The 22,108-nt window shown below is 38.9% G+C and overlaps 1 protein-coding gene across 2 annotated transcripts in view; it reads left to right on the top strand.

Moving 5' to 3' along the window:
• The window catches only part of SLC12A7 (solute carrier family 12 member 7), a 372,763-nt gene extending 352,975 nt beyond the window's left edge, over positions 1 to 19,788 (top strand). The window contains exons 21-25 of one of the 2 annotated variants that reach the window (XM_065400170.1): positions 8,890 to 9,006; positions 11,301 to 11,482; positions 14,208 to 14,222; positions 18,912 to 19,045; positions 19,697 to 19,788. In XM_065400170.1, coding sequence (XP_065256242.1) covers positions 8,890 to 9,006; positions 11,301 to 11,482; positions 14,208 to 14,222; positions 18,912 to 19,045; positions 19,697 to 19,788 — 540 coding nt within the window. The remainder of the gene's footprint in view (positions 1 to 8,889; positions 9,007 to 11,300; positions 11,483 to 14,207; positions 14,223 to 18,911; positions 19,046 to 19,696) is intronic. The other variant, XM_065400169.1, reaches the window with a different exon arrangement.
• The last annotated feature ends 2,320 nt before the right edge of the window (positions 19,789 to 22,108 follow it).

The following is a 22,108-nucleotide window of genomic DNA, read 5'->3' as shown; positions in this document are numbered from 1 at the left end:
CTACTCCTCCGTGGGACCTCCATTTAGTATTAACCTGTTTAACGCAACAACCTTTCGAGCCCCTAGCCACTTGCTCCCTCCTACACCTCTCTATGAAAACAGCAGTCTTAGTGGCAATCACCTCTGCCAGACGTGCAGGAGAAATAGTGGCTCTCATGGCGGACTCACCCTACAAAAACTTATTTGAATCCACAATGCATACAATGGATGTACGCAGGGCTTTGTCCTTTTATTTGGATAGAACCAGACCCTTTAGGAACTCTGCGTCTCCATTGCAGAACGATCCAAGGGGACACCTATTTCCACCCAGAGACTTTCCAACTGGATCTCTGCTTGTATCCGTCTGTGCTATCAATTAAAGGAGACAATTCCTCCAGCCTGCATCAGGACTCACTCCACCAGATCTGTAGCTACCTCCATGGCTTTTCTACGCAGAGTTCCTCTGGCTGACATCTGTAAAGCGGCCACTTGGACCTCCGAACACACATTTGTTAAGCATTATGCACTTACTCCAGGCCCTCTCTCTGATACACGATTGGGCAGAGGTGTATTATCTACTGCATTACTACCAGATCCGAAGTCCCTACCTCCTTGAGATACACTGCTTTTAAGTCACCTGGAGTGGAGCACCCACAGGGACATATCTCTCTCTCTCTCTCTCTCTCTCTCTCGAAGAGGAGGTTCTCACCTGCGCAGCAACTGACATTCTTTGAGATGAGCGTCCCTGTGGGTGCTCCACTACCCACCCTCCTCCCCTTTACTTCAGAGTTGGGGTAGCCTCCATTGCAGAGAAGAAATTGAGGAGACCGGTTGTGCACGTGTACTGTTAAGGCACACTCAGTGTGTGGGTCAGGCTCTGCGCGTGCACTGCTGTCAATCTCCGAGCGAAGGCGCAGGGAAACATCAACACCTGGAGTGGAGCACCCACTGGAACACTCATCTCAAAGAATGTCAGTTACTGCACAGGTGAGTAACCACCTCATCTGGTGAAAAAGATATTTGCTTTGAATCCATTTTAACTCGTTACGTTAGGCATTTAGCTTGCATTTTATCCTTTTGTTTTCTTGGTAACCAATTCTGACTTTTATGCCCCAGTATTTGTCATCACTTAAAAACTCTCCTTTCTTCCTTTATTTAATAAACTTGTTCCACTGTTTTAGCTAACTAGTGTGTTTGGATTAAAGTGTCTGGGAAACTCCATTTGGGATAACAAAGCTGGGGTATATAGTTTTCCATTGGTGAAATGACAGACTTTCTATGAGCTTGCATTTTTTCAGTAGTGTGCTGGGCAATACAAGACACATTTCTGGGGGAAAGTCTGGGACTGGAGAAGCTGCTGGTGTTCTTCTACAGTGTAATTCATGAGTGGATAGCTAGTAGAACTCAATGCTGTGTATCTGGAAGCAAGTTACATGCTGGAGGCTGTGTGTTAACTGGACAGGAGTGGCTGTTCACCAGTAAAGCAGTGTAAAAGGTATGCCAGGTTAGAGAACTGAGGAGACACAGGTATTCCGCAGTCCTGATTGTACCCTGGGTAATGTTACAGCTATACATTATGTAATTTCCATTTTATGTTGCACAGACTAGCTTGCACATGACAATAATATCTGCAAAGTTTTAAATGCCCTTGATAGAACTGCATATGAACTGGCAGAGTGCATTATTGTCACTGGTCAACTAGTATTTTGCATGTCAAGGCATAGGCTCATAGGATTTAAGGCTGGAAAACACATTTCAGGTCATCCTGTTTACCTCTTTTCAAATCAACAGTTTTTGCCTACAGTGCATTTTCTAGTGCGTTGTCTTGCCAAGATTAAAAGTACCATATGCTTGGTCTTCCAATACTTCCCGTGGAAGGGGGGGGAAAGCCTAAACTAGGAAGTTTTAAATTATATTCAGCCTAATTTTTCTCCATTTTAAATTTAATTCCATTACTCATATTTATACCCTATGTACTAAATCAATGATCATCCATGGTGTTTATACACTTTTTACACAGGGCCAGATTTCCAATTAGGCACTGTAGGCATGTGCCTAGGGGCGCCAGCGTTCTAGGGGCACCTTACCTCTGTAAAACTGTGTGCAACAGGAAGGTCAGCTGTAGGGTTGCGTGTATGTGTGTGCGCGCGCGTGCTGAAGGTGCTGTACCTAGCAGCACATAAGGTGTAAATCCGGCCCTGTTTTTACATATATCTAAATCTCTTTAATCATTGCATAGGCTATCTGATATCTCTTATTATTGCTATGTAAATCCAACATATTAATTTTTTTCAAATTAGTTTGAATTTCCTTCAAATATCAATATAATTCTTATTACTGTGCCTACAACTGGACACACTATTCCAGGTATGGGTGCACCAGAATTATATAGTGTGGGACTATTGCCTCACAGCTCTTTGATTTCATGCTTTTGTGTGTATAGCCTGAATTGCATTGACTTTTTTGCAGACATATTGAAGTTTGAATTACTTTATCATATTTCCTTTTATCATGTGACTCAACCAATGGAATGTCTCCTCTTTCCACAGCCACTGGGGTAAATACAGTGCTGTTGCTGGGCCTCCTGTAAATCTCTATACCCCAAAAACCTGATTTAGATTTTTTTTCTGCCGCCAGCACTAGTACTGGCCTGTCAGTCTATCCTTCCCTCTTGGGGTCAGCCAAGTCTGTGAGCTGTTTTCTGAGCCAACAGTTGGACAACTTACGCAACACCTTACTACTAAGATTTCCCCTGTCTATCTCAGGATGGCAGAACAGCTGAGAAAGTACCAAGCTAAATCATGAAAGTGCTTGAACTGCGAGACAGCATTTTCAGGGTCCTCTGAAGGAGCTTTGAGGCCTCATTTATCACCCTGTTTGTTTGCCTGGCCACCAAATGATTTGCAAGGGCCACCCTGCACTGGTATGATGATGGTCACACTCACAGCTTCCATAGCCATCTGGGATTTTTATCTTTTTTAAAAAAGAATCCCTAAAACTTCCAACCATAGCGACGTGCTACAAACTCAATTAATCAACCTATAAAAAGAAGGTGAGAGAACCCCTCTGTTATCCATCATTTATGGAACAAAAGGGCCAGTGTCTTCCGATTCTGTGAATATTGGATCATCCTACCAGAAGGGCTGGAGATGCTGGGAGCTTGGTGTAAGTGAGAAAGCTGTTTAGGCAAAGTTTGTAGCTTGCTAACATTTCTTTTTAGACACTAGAAAGTGTATATTTTGTTTTATTTATAACCATTTTCTGTTTCTATTATCTCTGCCTAGTATCACTTAAATCTCTGTTCTATATTAATAAATGTATTCTTGTTTTATGATACAATCTTCACAGTGCTGTGTATTAAAGTAAAGGGTGAGTCCTCATTCCAGCTAGCATGCTGGAGTGTGTACTGTCTTTCTAGAGGCAGCAGACTTGGTAATTTGTGAGTTTCCATTGAGAAGGACTGGAAACTACAGAGAAATATCTCTGGGGACATGGTAAAAGGGGTACACCGAATGTTAACTGCAAGCAAGGTTAAGACTGGCAGAATCTCGAGAAGTTTGCTGGTGAGGCAGATGGCCTGATTTGGCAGGGAGATGACACAGTTTACGTTTCAGCTAAACTCTCTCTTGCCAAAGCAGAGGAGTTACACAGTGGCTTATGGATCTGGGAGACCTGAGGAGAGAGTCACAGATGGAGTTTAGCTGACATGTCAAATTGCAGCAAAGCCCACAATGTATTAAGAGATCATGGGGGGAGGGATAGCTCAGTGGTTTGAGCATTGGCCTGCTAAACCCAGGATTGTGAGCTCAATCCTTGAGGGGGGCCATTTAGGGATCTGGGGTAAAAATCTGTCTGGGAATTGGTCCTGCTTTGAGCAGGGGGTTGAACTAGATGACCTCCTGAGGTCCCTTCCAACCCTGATATTCTATGATTCTATGATCATCCTTTCAGAAGTGGAATTGTATTTTATTTATCTTATACTTTAAAGTGACAGTAGTTGAGATAACCTTCTGTGGTAGTAACCTTCTTTGCAGCTAGGGCTATAGCTTCAAACTCAGTGGCAAATCATTAGATTTGACTTCACCCATAGACCACAAATAGCTACTGCAAACAAATCCTGTGTGCCTCTTAAGGTTGAAGGTGTCCTGATGTTCAGGGAAATGCTGGCTGAGATAGAATCATAGAATATCAGGGTTTGGAAGGGATCTCAGGAGGTCATCTAGTCCCCTGCTCAAAGCAGGACCAATCCCTGCAGAGAACTCAACTAAGGCCAACCAGTCTCTCCCCGCTGCTCCCAAGAGTTCTAGGAGACAGTATAGGAGTGGAACCAGACAGCTACATATGTTCCTTTCAATCAAAAACACCAGAGAAGGGATGCAGTGTGACTTAGAAGCAAGTCCTGGATTCATTAAACCACCTTCAACAAGTCTAAAGGTGGCAGTGCCCAAAAGTCAGTTTGACTGATCAAGGTACTGTCTCCATACAGAAATCAGATTGGGGGCTGAATCACACTTTCCTCATTGGAATGGACTCATTGCAACAAGAAACAATTGGGCCTGCTAGAAATCTTCCCTTTTTTATTTTATTTTTTTTGTTTCAGAAAAAAATTGGAAAAATTGTAAACAAATCAAAACAAAAAACCCTCTAAATGAAAAATGGTGTGACACTTAGTTGTCCACAAATACAGTTTTTCAGTTTATGCCTTGTTTCTTGAAAGGGGGGATAGCTCATGTTTTATTTAGTCTGTCTCTCTATCTGCCTACTGTTATTCACACTTAGTATTTATTTGAGAAACAGGAAAAAAGTTAAGCAGAATGGAATTTTTTTTTAACAATAATTTCTTTCTGTGAGCAGCATACCTTCTGATTCTGTCTACCCTGATATGATCAAAATGTCTAGGCTGGAAACAACTTCCTACCCCTAGTATCTGACTCTGACAGTTCTTGTTTGTATATATGTAGTGTAGGTGTAGCTGTGTCGGTCCCAGGGTATTAGAGAGATGAGGTAGATCTCATCCACCTTCTCTCTCTTGCTTGTATATAGTAGCATAATGGTTAGTTGCAGGCTCAGTGTTTCTAACAAAGTTTTTTTAAGTGGTTCTGTAGCATTGGAAGATCTCTGCTGGAGGATTGTGTTGATAAATGTTATAGTCAACTGCTTGACCACACTTTGGTTTGTTACTTTGTTATGAAATACACTCAAGAGACCAAATAACCAATGTCACTCAGGTTTATTAATATGGTACAAGAAGAAGGTTCTATATGATACCAATTTCTGAAGAGCAGTCCTATGCAGCAATGTTACATTCACCTTACGAAGAAGATGTGCTCCCCAAAGTTATGCCTCTAAAGCCATCCTTTTCGGTTTACCAGGAAAAGGTACCATATACATCATCTGAAACTGGGTTTAATTAATCAGTTTTCTACCTCGTTGGTTTCTGGTATCATGGTGTATCCCCTTTATCTTTTGTTTGAACCCAGACATTCCAGGTCAGGACGCACCCTTATCTTTGTTCTGAGCATATGCACTCCAGGTACTAAGGGGCATGAAGGTTTGTGTGGGTAACGCCTCGCCTGTTGCCATGAAGAAATAATTATCTATCCTGATTTTATTATCTACTCAAACGAAGGCTTACTTCAGCTAATGCATAGTGTTATGGGATACTTAGCATAAGAGTACAGGATTATAACAAAGCCAGTTTGGGCTGTATAACTACTATACTATAATACGTACACTTAAATGCTTGGAATATATATTGTGGGTAGTATTATCATCATAATATATATGTATACTAGCCAGTTTATATTAATCAGCAAGTGGGTGTTTGGAGTGTAGCCATGGACCAGAGCTCCATCCCCAGCAACAGCTCTGTATTGGCCCTGATGGCTGTGGAAAAAGAAGACATTCTCATTGGTTGAGAATCAGAAGAGAAATTGCTCAGAGAAAGGAAGTCATGGTAAGACTTTTTTCCAAGTAAGATTTCATGAGACAGTAACAAATGCTTTCATAAAATCCAAATATGTAATGGAACTGCATTCCCTTCACCCACAAATTTAGTTTTAATTTAAAATAGGCAATTAAGTTAATCTCCCAATATAAAATCATTATAAACTCAAATTTGTTATTGCTCTTGGTTCCATTATATACCTATGCCGAGATTTTCAGAATGTGCAAAGCATTCATCAGTGCCCACTGAAATCAGTGAGAGCTACGTGGTGCCTTAGGCTTTTGAAATTCAGGGCACTTTTTTTAGGTGCTTAATTAGGCTCTTAAATCCATAATTTGAGGACCAGCATTTTCTAAAATTTTGGTCTTAGTGGTTTTGTTAATATTTATTCCATTATTTTACATCTGATAGAAGTTTGTTCTATGGTGTGCTTACTGCCAAGATCTTCCGCTTTTGGAAAATGGGTATTACATTTGCTTTTCTCCTTTCATTCTTCTCTCCCAGACAATGACTTTTTAAAAATAATATTTTAGTGGTATAGTAAATTTAGGAGCTAAGATACATATCCAGGTCAAATTATTTGTATATGTGTGTATTTTAAAATTTTCTTGTAACTTCTTCTTATTATATTATAATATATTATATTATATTATATTTCCTTGTTTGTTTTTCCATCATTTCTTTGTTGAAGACAGATTTTAAAAGGAGTTCAGTATTTCAGCCACTAATATCATCCTCCTACTCATTTACTAGTGGCATATATGTTTTTTTCTCTAGTACTTCTCTTCTCCTCCCCACAGTATATTTATGAAAGCCTTTGATTTTCCTCTTTGTCTCTGTGGCTTGTATTAATAGATTTTGTTTTTTCACTGCCCTTATTTTTGTCTTCCACAATTAATTAATTCTGAATATTCTTGTTTGGTTGCATCTTCCCTCTATCATTTGCAATTTAGTCAGTTTTCTTGCCCTCGGATCTCAGAAGTTTTTCATACAGACATATTGGCCAATTCTTCTTTCTTGCATTCTTCTTTTTAGAAGAATTAAAATAGAGTTAAAATATAGTATTTGTTAGGATTCCCCAAGCTTCTTATCCTTTTGAAATCAGTGACTGTAAAGTACCTCTTTGATTGACCAGCTTCCCCCAGTGTTATATTTGTATTTTTCTGGAGCAGTTTTATGGCTGTGCTGTTGTGCCACAGTAGTTAAGATGGCATTTTGTTTCCCATGTTGTGTGGGAATTCAAGCTCTTTGTTTTATATGAATAACACAGCCTCAAATTTTAAGCATGTGGTCTGAGTCAAGTTTGAATTTTCTGAGGCCTTACAAGGTTAATTAGTTTAAGTTCTAATAAATTAAAAAATGCTGCACCAAAAAGTTCACATTCTGAGTTTCATGATTTTTTGGGCTTCTAACTTGGAAATTGCAAATGTAGAGACTCAAAAAAATGTGACTGCATAGTGAGTTTAGTGGGTTCTCTGATGTTATGTATAAATACTTAATTAACAAACCTTATCATGGCAGTATGGCCTGTCTTCCAGCCCCTACCCCATAAATGGGCACTACCTGTAATAGATGGCCTACTTTGCAAATTGCAAAGGGCCTGTGAAAACAGAGACAGACTTTAGAATATTTTGACCAGGTCCCTGCAACTTCATTAAACCTGTAGCTTTAAGTGGGATAACTTTACAAGCAAACCATCCCCACAGCTCTGTAAAGGGAATAAGAACAACCATCCTTTAAGTGTTGCTGGCTTCCCTTTTTTCAGTACTCAACTCCACAGCATCCTACCTATCCCAGGTTTAACTAATACACTTTGATCTTAGAAGGCTTTGATTATTTTGAGGCCTAACCAAGATACAGAACTTAGCCAAGAACCACAGCCACATGCAGGCAACTACTGAGCCTTGAATGAATGCCCAGGCTTTCTTATGAACCCAACCCCCTTCTGTGCTGCAAAGGAGACCATTGTACATGAATAATCACTTGTGTGTGAAAAGTTATAAAACAAATAAAGGTCTGAGGTTGAGTATAATAAGTACTAAGAATTTGGAAGGAATGGGTGGGTTGAGAGAGAAAATAGGTCCGTCATTATGGTAGAGAGGTGAGGTCACAATTGTCTACTGATTCCCAGGTCCCAAGTGGTTGATAAGCTCTTTGTGCTTTAAGTTGATACCACAAAGTCAGGTGTTCATATACTGAACATGCTTTGGCAAAACCTAAATTCAGACTGAACATATATCAATAGTAGTTCAGTAATCTTATTATGAATGTTTGAGTTTGGCTGTTCAATACATGTTTTGTGGGTGTGTGCTTTCTAAAATTATTTTTGGGTTTGTGTAAACAGGGCCAGCTCCAGGCACCAGCTTAACAAGCAGGTGCTTGGGGCAGCCAAGGGAGAGGGCGGCACCTGCGGCAATTCGGGGGCGGTAGGTCCCTCACTCCCTCTAGGAGCGAAGGACCTGCCACTGAACTGCCGCCGCCGATTGCGGCTTCCCCCCAATTGCTGCTGCCGATCACGGCTTTTTTTTTTTTTTTTGCGCTTGGTGCGGAAGAAATGCTAGAGCCGGCCCTGTGTGTAAAAATTCTTGTCTGTTACCAAGAAAACAAGCTCATTAACTTACTATGGAGCTAGGTTTTTACATGTGTAACCTTCTATTGAAGTAAATAGCTTTTTCCTTTTGTGTTCAGTCTGCATGTTTGAGTACAAAATAACTTTGATCTCTGTTTCTTTTAAATTAAAAGTAGTGCTTCAAATCAAATTTTAGAAATACATCACTATGCTAATTTGTGCAAATGAGCACCATGTTTATGAAAGGCAAGCACAATTAAATAGTGGCATCTGAATCTGTTTTCAGAATACTCCCACTTTCAGCTATTTAAATAAAGACAAATTGTTATTTGAGTAGCATAATTAATTATATCCTTTTTGTATGCGGTTGTACTTGGTGACCTTCACGTCCCAGATTCAGAGCATCACTGATGAGTCTCGAGGCTCAGTCAGAAGAAAAAGCTACTCTAGTCCACAGTCCATTGGTCAAGATATACAGGCTCTGCTGCCTAATGACAATCCAGAAGAAGAGGTAGTCTGAAGTAGTACTGACTGGATATTCAATTCTCGTTACGACACTGTAAGAGGGTCCGGACTCACCCCTGCAGCGCCTCCTGCTGGTCGTCCAGGGAATTAGCTCCCCAGCCTCTGGAACGCCCTCTGCAGGCCGGTGATCCACCTATCCTCTTCTGGCACCCATGGCCCTCCCAGGACCTGGTGCCCCTATTATTGGGATGCTGCCCCCTGGCAGTACCCCACAGATCTGGGTTTCCCCTCCCTGGGGAACCCCCACCACTACCCCCACCTTGCCTCAGCACCAGGCCACTGCCAGTCACCATCTAGCCCCCACACCCTGGGGCAGACTGCAGTATAGGCCACTCATCACAGGCAAGGTTGGGTTTGGACCTGCTGCCTTGGCCTAGCCCTGGGCTGCCCTCTGCAACCCCCAGTACCCCTTAGCCTACTACTAGGCCACAGCCTGGGGCTATCCAGGCTGGCGCTCCCCAGCTTTTCGCCAGCCCTGCTCCACTCAGGTACTTTGTATCAAGCTCCCGGCCGGCCGGCTGGCCGCCCGCGCGCGCGCTCGCTCGCTCGCTCGCTCTCTCTCTCTCTCTCTCTCTCTGAATGCAGAGAGGGACTGCTGCTGAGCTCCTGGCTCCCAGCCTTTTTATATAGGGCCAGCTGGGGCGTGGCCCAGCTGTGGCTACTTCCCCAATCAGCCCAGTAGCTTTTCCCTTTGCCCCAGCCCTCTGCCAGGGCTGTTTTAAACCCCTCAGGCAGGAGCGGGGTAACCACCCCGCTACAGACACTTACAGTGTCACTTTAGAAAATGTAGTACTAAAGATTGGAAATGAAATTGCAGATTTTTTTTCTCTAAAGCTTTCAAACATTTTACAAAATGTTTGCCCATTTTCCTCCTATAAATAATAATCGTGGTTAAACAAAATTGATGAGAGTAGTGATGTGATAAAAAACAGTCTTCTCCTTTCTCTTGTCTGGAAACAATCCTCAAGAAATTTAGATTTTAGTATTACCTACTATGATTTATTTTTATTATCATGGCACTATCTTTTGTGTATATACCTGGTATTACAAACTGTCACTATATTACATCTTTTCTCATTTCTAGAATTTCCTGAGAAGTAATGTCTGGAATTTCTAAAAGTCTCAAAAAAATTAGCAAAGATATCTTCAACTACTCCCTTCTCCTCATTTAAGTAATTTCTAGAATTTGAGGAGTTTGATTGAGAAGCATATTTTACTCCTTCAAAATATTTAAAATAAAGATTGCATTTAGAAGTCTATCATGTATCAAGCAGCATATAGCCAGTGCTGAAGCATCTCTAAGTCCATTTAGTCAGAAACCTACCATGAAATTCTGGCCCCACTGAAGTCAATTTTATTGTTGGAGTGCAAAAAACCCCCTAAAGATATACTTTATCTTCTCAAAAATAGAGAGCAACAGTATTTGTATACTTCTGGTGAAACATCAGAATCTTTACACTATAAATGTCACTCATCAATTTCTTTATTAGTTCGATTATGAGGAAAATATGGCACTTCAAATGTTTATGTCCAAAGATGGGTATCCTAGTTTGTGGCATTACATTGGTGTTTCTTTATATTCCACATACTTTAGATACTGTGGGCATATTTGTGTTAATTTCCATTTAAGCAATGAAATAAAATCTATAACACAAAATTTTCCCTCCCTTTGCATTTTTTAATATAATCGATTGTAAATGTCTTCTGTTCCATAACAATGAAAGACAGTTAGACATTATTTCTGTCCTAAACAGTGATATTGATTTTTTTTATTTCAGATACCAATTCAGTGTTAATTGTTTCTGATATCTCTGCTAGTGCTGCTTAGTGCAAAGTATTTGCAGATATATTTTTGGTCTTTTTTTCACTCTTAATGGGTACCCTAGTCACAGCATGGAAAAACATCTTTTTAAACATAAGGAAATTCCCAGGAAAATCTTCAAATAGGAATTAAAGTTGCACAGTAATTTGGACTCAAATTTTCATTAAAGCAAATTGTCTTTAGTTTTAATTATAAAAATAAGCCTCTAAATTGGACCCCAGTAAACACAAATGAGTAACTTCATGCATCTGAGTAGTTCTGTTGGCTTCAATGTTAAAGTTAAGCATGTGTTTGCAGCATAAGGTATCATAGTTTGTAAACCTCTTGGGGCTGATCCTGCTCCTATTAAAGTCTGTCAATTCCCATTGATTTAGGTGGTGCAGAATCAGTGATTTAAGTTTCCTTGTCTCTCTAAAACTACTATATTTTGACCTGTTCTCTTTTTTATTTTTTTTCAGGCTCAGTTAATCCATGACAGAAACACTGCATCCCATTCAGCAGCAGTTGTTAAGTGTGATGCTGCTGCTGCTACACCTGAAAAAGTGCAAATGACCTGGACTAAAGAAAAGTTTATAGCTGAAAAGCACAAAAATAGAGAAACAAATATAACAGGTTTTAAAGATATCTTCAACATGAAGCCGTAAGTACAAATGTGATTTTAATAAGTTTCTGGTTTTATCCTTTTTCTGGTATTATTTGAGGCCTCATCTTGTAAAAACGTATGCATGCCAGTACTTTTTTACACAGGAGTAGTGCCACTGAAGTCAATGGCAGAATTTACATGCATAAGTGTTTACAATATCAGGCCCTAAGTGAAGCGTAGAAGAGGCTAATGTTTGAGGCAATAAGTGCTAATTTGGGTGACTGATACATTTGCATTACTTGTAACAGTGCTTTAGAGGAAGCTTTTTCACATTTTACATTTGTCATATTACACGTATAATGTTCTTATTGAAAATAACTATAAAGAAGATGCTAAATATTGCCCTATGAAAGTCATTCAACCATCTACTCTAATTAAACAGGCTTAGGCCCCAATCTTGTGAGTTACAATAGGTTGATGGACCCCTGTGCCCTCAGAAGTCAATGAGATTCTACCCAGGTACTGGGGTTTTCCCCACATATGTAAGCTGCAAGACAGGAGCTTAAGGATATGTCTACACTGCAGAAAACTCCTGCAGCAGGAAGTATCAGAGCCCAGGTCATCTGATTCGGGCATGCACTATGGGGTTAAAAATAGCAGTATAAACATTCTTGCTCAGGCTCTGAGACATAAGAACATAAGAACGGCCGTACTGGGTCAGACCAAAGGTCCAGCTAGCCCAGTATCCTGTCTTCCGACAGTGGCCAATGCCAGGTGCCCCAGAGGGAGTGAACCTAACAGGTAATGATCAAGTGATCTCTCTCCTGCCATCCATCTCCACCCGCTGACAAACAGAGTCTAGGGACACCATTCCTTACCCATCCTGGCTAATAGCCATTCATGGACTTAACCTCCATGAATTTATCCAGTTCTCTTTTAAACGCTGTTATAGTCCTAGCCTTCACAACCTCCTCAGGTAAGGAGTTCCACAAGTTGACTATGCGCTGTGTGAAGAAGAACTTCCTTTTATTTGTTTTAAACCTGCTGCCTATTAATTTCATTTGGTGACCCCTAGTTCTTGTATTATGGGAATAAGTAAATAACTTTTCCTTATCTACTTTCTCCATATCACTCATGATTTTATATACCTCTATCATATCCCCTCTTAGTCTCCTCTTTTCCAAGCTGAAAAGTCCTAGCCTCTTTAATCTCTCCTCATATGGGACCCGTTCCAAACCCTAAGCATTTTAGTTGCCCTTCTCTGAACCTTTTCTAATGCCAGTATATCTTTTTTGAGATGAGGAGACCACATCTGTATGCAGTATTCAAGATGTGGGCGTACCATCGATTTATATAAGGGCAATAATATATTCTCCTTCTTATTCTCTGTCCCATTTTTAATGATTCCTAACATCCTGTTTACTTTTTTGACCGCCTCTGCACACTATCCACGATGACTCCAAGATCTTTTTCCTGATTCATTGTAGCTAAATTAGCCCCCATCATATTGTATGTATAGTAGTAGACCCTCCTCCAGCCCAGGTTTCAGAGCCCAGTCTCCCACTCAAGCAGGAACATCTACACTGTTATTTTTAGTCCCATATTGCAAGCTCAAGTTAGTTGACCTGGGCTCTGAGACTCGCTGCCACGGGGGAGGGAAGATGGGTTGCTGTGTAGATGTACCCTAAGTGCAGAGGTGAAAGTAAGCCGGTATGCCCCGGTACGGCGTATTGGCAAGAGCCGGTACGCCGTACCGGGGCGGCCCAGCTTCCCCAGGTGGTAATTTAAAGGGCCTGGGGCTCCCAGCAGCGGCTGGAGCTTCAGGCCCTTTAAATTGCTGCCAGAGCCCCGCTGCCGCTACCCCAGGGCTCTCGGGACTATTTAAAGGGCCTGGGCAGTAGAAGCAGGGGAGTCCTGGGCCCTTTAAATAGCCCCCAGAGCCCTGGAGTAGCGGCGGGTCTCCAGCAGCTATTTAAAGGGCCCGGGGCTCCCACTGCCTCTATGGCCCTGGTCCTTTAAATAGCCGCCAGAGCCCCACCACCGTTCCGGCAGGCTCCGGCGGCTATTTAAAGGGCCCGGGGTGGTAGCAGCAGCCGAGCCCTGGGCCATTTAAACTGCTGCCAGAGCCCCCGGCTGCCACTGCTACCCAAGCGGGGGAGGGGGAGGGCACTTACCAGTACAGGGCGGGCCGGGGCTGGCTCTGATCCCCATCCCCACCCCTTCTGCCCAAAGCCCCGCCCCTTCCAGGGGCCAGAGCCAGCCCCAACCCAGCCCCATACCGGTAAGTCCCTATTTCTACTTCTGCTGCCGGAGCCCCTGCCTAAGTGTGTAAGAGCTGACCTTTAGTAATAATGGGTAAAACTGAAAGTCAGATAAGCTTCGATGCTCTTGAAAATGAAACTTCAGTCACTTCAGAGCCTGTTTTTTTTGGGAAATTTTTACCTATTACAAATGCAGAATATCAGTTTGGTTATAATGGAGTTTTGCTTTAGAATACTGTTCTGTTCAGAAGCTATGCTAGAGATTGACTTATATTTTACTTAAAATAGTTGTTTTTTAAATTCTTTTCTGGTAGTGGACCTTTTGAATCATGCAAAAACATAGATCGACATTTTTTATTTAGATATTAGAACTCTAAAATTATACTACTAGTCAATGAGGGAAAGGTTAATTCAAACCACTAAAGTTGTACAGTTTTTATCACCTGAAGTTGCTATATTTAAAAATGTACCAAATAGCATAAAGCCATGTATTTATACATGTTTGTTTCTCTTCCATGTAGAGAATGGGGAAATCTGTAAGTCAAATCTGTTTTAATTTAGGCTGTGTTCCCTGGTTCTTGTGTATTATTATTGCATGTTTCCTTTAAAGCAGTTGCTTCCCATGATTTACAGTATGCATATTGTGCACATATTGTGATTTGGCATGTGAATATAATTAGCATAGCATTTCCTGTCACCCTTTTCTGTTTTAGTTCCTAAACTTCACCAGTTTTTCATTTGAGTAATTCATAGTATACATATAAGTTTCTCAAAAATGATGGTCAATATAGTCAATTGCAAAATCTTTCATTAAAAATCGGACAGTATTTGGTTGCAAAATAAGTGACCTTCATTTTTTCTAATTATCTTCTTAAAACATTGAATGTATGTATAAAAATTTTAATTGTGATTATGGTACTGTATGGCACTGTGGGCTGAAAAAAATGAGACTGAGACTTGTTAAAAAACTGTATTATTCAAAAAGCCTCCATTTCCCAATTGGTAAACTGTAGATTTCCTCCTGCAATGTAACCCCCACCCCCACCCACCCTTCATTTGGGCTATAGGGAGCAAATAAATTTACCAACAGATTCATAAAACCAGATCATGTAGCTGTCCAGAGGGAGTGTATCCACCCTGATGGAGCCACTAGAAGTACTCTACTTTTCCTCTTCTCTCCGTTCTTGGGTTTTCTCTGTTTTGACAGAAGTGCTAAAAGACCGCCTCCACCGTACACAGAATTCTGTCTTTTGTTGCTCCATCTCTATGATCTTTGATTTCTCTCTTTGTCATTTTCTAGCTACCATAATTACTTCCACAGAATTGTAATCCTTCAGGTTAAAAAAAATCTGTATCCAAATTAATCTTGTTATTATTAGTTTGATAGCACCCAAAAATGTGTTAGGCTCTTCATAGAAAAAGTAATCTTTGCCCCCAAGATCCTGCAATCTAAATTTAAACACTATACAATCAATGAGCATGGCAAACAGGTAGGGAAGGAACAGGGTAAATAGTTAATAGATATTGCTGCCCGCTTCTTGGTAAATAAGCAGGCATTATCTCCCGTAAATGTAAACAAACTTGTTTGTCTTAGCAATCGGCTGAACTACAAGTAGGAATGAGTGGACTTGTAGGCTCTGAATTTTCACATTGTTTTCCTTTTGTGAATTTATGTAAAATAAATTCTACATTTGTAAGTTGTGCTTTCATGATAAAGAGATTGCACTGTAGTGATTGGATGAGGTGAACTGAAAAATACTATTACTTTTGTTTATCTTTTTTACAGTGCAAACATTTGTAACAAAAAATAATATTATAAAGTGAGCACTGTACACTGTATTCTGTATTGTAATTGAAATCAATATATTTGAAAATGTAGAAAAACATCCACAATATTTATAATTAATTTAAATTAGTATTCTATTATTGTTTAATTGTGAGATTAAAACGGCGATTAATTGCGACTATTTTGTAATTTAGTTAATTTGTTTTGCATTAATCACTTAAGTTAACTGCAATTAATTGACAGCCCTCGTAAATATGGCTGATAGTTACAGGCATAAAATCATGTGATTTATTTGGATTTTAACTTTGTTTCCAAAGCCACAAACCTTGGAATTATACATCTCCCTTTTTTATTAATCTGCCACTGGCGATATATTGCCATAATTTCTCCTTACTTTGAGACTGTTTCTGTTCTAATGCTCATTCATGCCTTAATCCATTCCTAACTAAATCCATCATTATGCTTTAAACTACAGGGATTCCCAAAAGTTGAGTCCAAACTATAGTAGAACCTCAGACTTATGAACACTTCGAGAATGGAGGTTATTCGTAACTCTGAACAAAATGTTATGGTTGTTCTTTCAAAAGTTTACAACTGAAGATTGACTTAATACAGCTTTGAAACTTTACTATACAGAAGAAAAATGTTGCTTTCCCTTTATTTTTTAGTAGTTTGTTTAACACAGTATTGTACTGTATTTGCTCTGTATGTGTGTGTGTGTGTGTGTGTGTGTGCGCGTGCGCTGCTGCCTGATTACATACTTCCAGTTCCAAATGAGGTGTGTGGTTGACTGGTCAGTTCATAATTCTAGTGTTCTTAACTCTGAGGTTCTACTGTATTTTCTTGTTCCAGAAAGTGCCAGTCATCTGTCACCTTCACTGAGTTCCTATCCAACAACTTCTCCAATTAATAATTTCTTCATGTTAGATATCCCTTTTATAGGAAAACCGTATGTGTTGGATGAGAAATTCAGTTCTCAGAATTTTGCTGTAATTTGAAGGCATGTGAGGGGAGGGTCACTTGGAATTGGATGGGGTTTGGCTCTCTAAACCTATGCATTTTGGATAAATGCATAGGCCCTCTGCCTCAACACTTCCACCCACAGCTTTTGAAGGACTCATGCTATTGTGGGCTCTCCCACTGTCTGCTGCCCCCAAGAGGTAGGGTTCACTGTCCAATAATCAATGTTGCCAATTCTTCTGATATTTGATATCTTCCTTAAAGCACCAGGGCCTGAAATATTGTGATTAAATGAGAATTTCAACTTTAATGTAAAGAAAAGCTTTAAAATAGTAACCCCACTGCTCAAAAACCAGAAGGCAAATAACTCAACTTTATTTTTATGTTTTTATTCATGTTTAAGCCAAACTTGGGGGTTTTTGGGGGGGAGGAGACAGTGATTTTTGAATATTTGAAGGAACACTGGAACATGAAGAAAGGAAAACAAACAGAAGGAAATAGAGGACAAAGTGAGGAATGAACAATTTCTTGCCTTATTTTATTTCTGTTACCAGCTTTCCCCTTCATTCTTAATTAGTGGGACTGTATCTCATGTCTAGAATTTGGTAACAGTCCAGTGTTGCTGGGGTCAACCCTGCCCTCACTTCAGACCACCTGAAATTCTGCCTGTGGCAACTGAACAAGTTTCCTTTGACCATTTTCTTTTACACTTTAATTTAATTTTTTTTGCAGTAGTGATCTCATTTCAACTTCTAGTTCCTCTTGCTGTCCTCAGCTGAGGAATCACTGGAATGTTGAGCCTATAACTGTCTAGATCCATATAGGACCTCTCTTAGTGGGCAGTCCCTTTTCCTTCTTTTACTCCCCCTCTGCCACCCCTAAGCCTAGTCTGAGATATGCTGTATTTATAAGGTAGCTTTTCTGGAGTCTCAGAGAGTGAGCTATGGCTTTCTTCTGCTTGCCAGACAACCCTCACTCTGCCAGGGCATTGAGTCAAATGAGCATGCCAGGGCCTCATCACCCAGATGCAACTCTGCTATCTCATTAAAACTACAATGTTAAATAAAAACATATGGGAATTAGCATAGCAGTAACGCGTAAATAAATATTAAAAATATATGGAGATATACCTAGCTCATAGAGCTGGAAGGGACCCTGAAAGGTCATTGAGTCAAGTCCAGCCCCCTGTCTGCACTAGCAGGACCAAGGACTGATTTTGCCCCAGATCCCTAAGTGGCTCTCTCAAGGATTGAACTCACAACTCTGGGTTTAGCAGGCCAATGCTCAAACCAGTGAGCTATTCCTCTCCCTCACTAAGTTAGCCCTCCCCCATTGAAAGACATCATCACTGCTTGAGAAGGGGGCTTCCTTCCAAAAGATCCCACATACCATGAAAGAGGTCTGCATAGAATTTCAAAGCTTCAGCTGTGGCCATTTAGATGACAGTTATCTCTGTCATTTGTAAGCAAAATGTAAGCACTTCTTTTGTGGCTGGTGGGAGCAGAAGTGATATCTGTTTATGTGGAAAACAAAGAGCTTAGAGGGAGTCACTGAGCAGCACAGTGGGAGTCACCCAAAATGTCTAATAATTTTTACTGAAGCCAGGACAAAACTGATTTCAATAGGACCACTCAGAAAAATGGGACAGCTCTACAATACCCAAGACACCCTGATAAATTCTGATATCTGGTCATTGTATCTATTATGCCCATTTCTATATCTTTTCACACCAGTGAACTCGGAAGCCTGTCTATATAACTTATTTCTAGAGACAGAGACAAACAACAAGGAGAAAAAATGTCATAAAAAAACCATGGTGAGATGATGAATTAAAAGAATGACTGGCGGTGCCTTTGGGTGTTATTGCCAACAACTAACCACTTGGCTACTTTCTCATATAGTTTCCCATTATGAACTGAATTTCGTTCAAAGATTTTATAGTATGACTAGTTTAACTTATGCTGGGATTTTCAAAGGAACTTAAAGGAAATCCCACTGTGTCTGCATAGTCTTGCTACAGTGCATTTAGAAATGCTATAGCAAAGATTGTGTCTGAATTTCCATTATAAATCCCTGTTTTGCATTCTTCCCTCAATTATATTTCTAGGCATCTCTATCAATCTATATCCACTCCTTGGCTTAAATTTCACTTATAAGGAAATTATCGTGAAAGCAGTACTTGTGTTTAGATTTTATCTTATTTTGAAGGAAAGTATTACCAATTTTAAGTTAAAAATTATAGCCCCTCTTTCATAAACCATCAAAATTGGACTTTATTTTTAATAAATGAGTAACTATCATTATAGAAGTTAAGCTGTACTGAGATCTAAGTTTAACCCTCTTAAGCATCTCCTTCTATCACAAGTATTACATTTTCAGGTAATTATCATCGTTCATAAATTTATGTATGGTATACAGATTAAAATAGTTATTGGTTACAATAATATCTTTACTTTAGAAAAGTTTGTTTATGTACTAGGAATCAGTCAAATGTGAGAAGAATGCACACTGCTGTGAAGCTCAATGGAGTAATATTAAATAAGTCACAACGTGCTCAGCTAGTTTTATTGAATATGCCTGGACCTCCTAAAAACAAAAAAGGGGATGAAAACTGTATCCTATGCTGTATTGTTTTAATGGTGAAGTATACTATATTACAAAAAAGTAACAATATCATATATCAACAATTGCAAAAATTAAAGTTGTAATTGATATGAATGAGTAGAATGAGCATGTGTATATCTGTTTATATGTATATAGGGGCTGTGTGCTTTTTTTTGTCTGTACTGTGGCTTTTTTGTTTGTATTTTAACTAGTGAGAACTATGCCTTTAAGACTAACATTTGCAGAATATGTTTTCATGAGACCAAAAGTGGTGTGTGGAAAATGTTGTCTTTGTTTAATGGTAACACTTGTATTTTGGGTTCAGTTTATCTAAAATGCTTAGATAAAAATAATAGTGTTTAATGCCAATTTTATCTATTTATTAGTACTTCTGGGGTGCCTACATAGATCCCAACATTTATTACTCCTTCTTGATCTGAGATGGCAGGCTCTTTGCATGCTGGGATCTAAAATTGTTGTGGCTGCACTTCATGAAAGATGAATGTGTTAGGTGCTTCAGACAAGTTATTGGATGCGGCTGCTGCACTTGCACTTTGGATGCAGGAGTACAATTTATTACGGGGTTTTTTTAGGATTATGTTTAAAGGTTGTTTTATTTCTTGTCTATAATCTTAAAACCTTAACTTGATTGTCCCCCAGACATGGAGTTTTTGGAAGTTTTGACAGAAGGTCTCAACAGAGTTCTCTTAGTGCGAGGTGGTGGACGTGAAGTGATCACCATTTACTCCTAATGCTGTTACAGAATATGAAAAGATTAACTGCAGTAATTTGAACAGTTGAAAAGAAATTACCTGTGTACTTGAAATGATGTACCAGCTGAATCTTCTGATCATGTATTCTGCTTTCTTTCAAAGGAATCTATCTGAAATTATTTCCTACATAGATTTATCTTTATAGAAGAAATTTATATATTGTAGTATTAAATAAATGCTGAGGATCAGGAGGGTATTTTTTAAAGCAATCTTGGTGTGAGACCCAAGAAGGGAAAGGTAATTTTTATGGCAGATGAAATAACTAATGTTTTAAATGTGCATAATCAGAGAAAAACAGACATCTGCATTTTTAGTAACATTAATTGTATTATTTTGCTCCTACAAAAGAATATTTAAATGATGTTAAAACCTCCCAAGTTTATCAAAAAAATATGAAATATTTCAGACAAGAAACCCTGGTCTTATTATTTTGTCCTTTTGACAAATGCTGCTGTGGTGCATCTGTGACTGTTGTGATCACAGTTTCATCTTAGGTCTCCTGGTTCATATTGATTCAGAAATATGTACAAACATTTGACATATTTAATTATTTGACATAAAAGGAATTACCTGATTTCAAAATTGGTTAAATAAAAATTCACAATTCAGCCATTACTAACTACTATAATTCTTTTAAATTACCCTTTTTGTATGTTTATCTAAACTTAACTTTGCTGACTTTACTAAGTTATAAAAAATATCTATGACTCCCTTTGCACCGCTGCTGTGTATGGATAATCTCCAAGTGGAAGTGAAGGTATTCTACATACCCTTTCACACACAGTTCCTTTCAAGCTTGTAGCACACTGCATTCCAGTAATCCCAGAGTAGTGAATGGCTCCTTGGGGGCTATTGCATTTTGGAGCAGTCTGAGAACTGCAATCAGGACTCGAGAATTTTAACCATCTCCTGTTTAGATGATGGACATAGCAAGTGATGGGGAAGAGAGTAGGGACAGTAGGGCATTTATATATCCTATGTCTGTGATTTTGCCTTGTGATGGGTGATGAATTTTCAACACACGGCATGCAATATTCAAATTCAAATGATAAAACTGAAGTGTGGGAAATAAGGAGGCTCACTTTGACGAGTTAAGTGTAGTCTTCTGCTTTAAATTAAATGCAGGAACAGTCACCCTATTTCTTTTTATTATTTTTATTTCTTGAAAGGAAATCTGATTTTCTGAAAACTGAGGTTTTTTATAAAATACATAAATGAAGAATTTCTTTGTCAACTGAATTGGGGGTAAACTATTAAATTTGTAGATATTTGTTTTATATAGTATTTTTCAACTTTGTGTTAATAATACACCTCTGTGCATTATGACTGGCCATAAAATTAAGTTTATAAATTACATCTTAAAACTATTTGTAACTGCCCAGTGTTTGTTGATACTGAAAATATCTGGCCACAAATATTGCAATAGTACCTAGGAACTATAGTAGTTTAAGGGATCTGGCATAATTACACTAAAGACAAAGTGCAATGTGTAAAATAAAATATGTTATTCTGTGTGGGGAACATAATTTCATGTTTTAAATGATAGATCTGCCAATATATTTTCAGTAAGTAGTTCAGCTAAGTCATTTTTTCTACAAATTTCATTGATGAAGTATATATTCAGTCATAGATGAAAATGGCTTATAAAATGTATTAAAGAAATATTCTATTTGTCAACTCATTTTACATTTTGTTTTCTTTGTACAACACTATCTACTGTTTATAGTCTCTATAAAGAAATGTTTTTACACACACTTATAGCAACCTAAGAAGTAAATGCTGTATGTTCCAGGCCCCGTTTTGAAAGATTTCTTCAATAGTTTTGCTGCAGTGTGTCTAAACTTGCACATTTTTTGTTTTATGCTTTCTTTTCAGTTTCTGGTTTAGAACATTAGAGTATGTGGTAGAGTAGTTAGGTGTACCAAAGCTCATTCAATATTATAACTGGAACACGCATCCTAGATTCCTTGTAATAATAATCTGGCTATCATAGTTTATAAAAAATATTTTTTGCAAAAATATGAAGTGATGTAACACTTTTTCAGAATGAATCTGAATGTATTCGTAAACGAGAAACAATACCACTCAATACATTGGACAGACTTAATTTCCAAAAATAATTAAACAGCTAAAGAAATTATGTTTACTAAACTGTGTGATGAAAGATTGTGTTGATGTAATATTCATTATGAATATGTACCTAAAAGAATCTAGAAAATAACTGGTCTGAAATAGCAGAAAGAAATCCATCGTCTCTTTGATGCAATACCATAAGCTACTCTAGCCATTAATAAGAATT

The sequence above is a fragment of the Emys orbicularis genome, chromosome 2 (assembly GCF_028017835.1).
Source record: "Emys orbicularis isolate rEmyOrb1 chromosome 2, rEmyOrb1.hap1, whole genome shotgun sequence".
In the NCBI taxonomy this organism is placed as follows: Eukaryota; Metazoa; Chordata; order Testudines; family Emydidae; genus Emys; species Emys orbicularis.
Note: the sequence above shows the minus strand (reverse complement) of the source record. Positions and strands in the feature narration are given on the sequence as shown.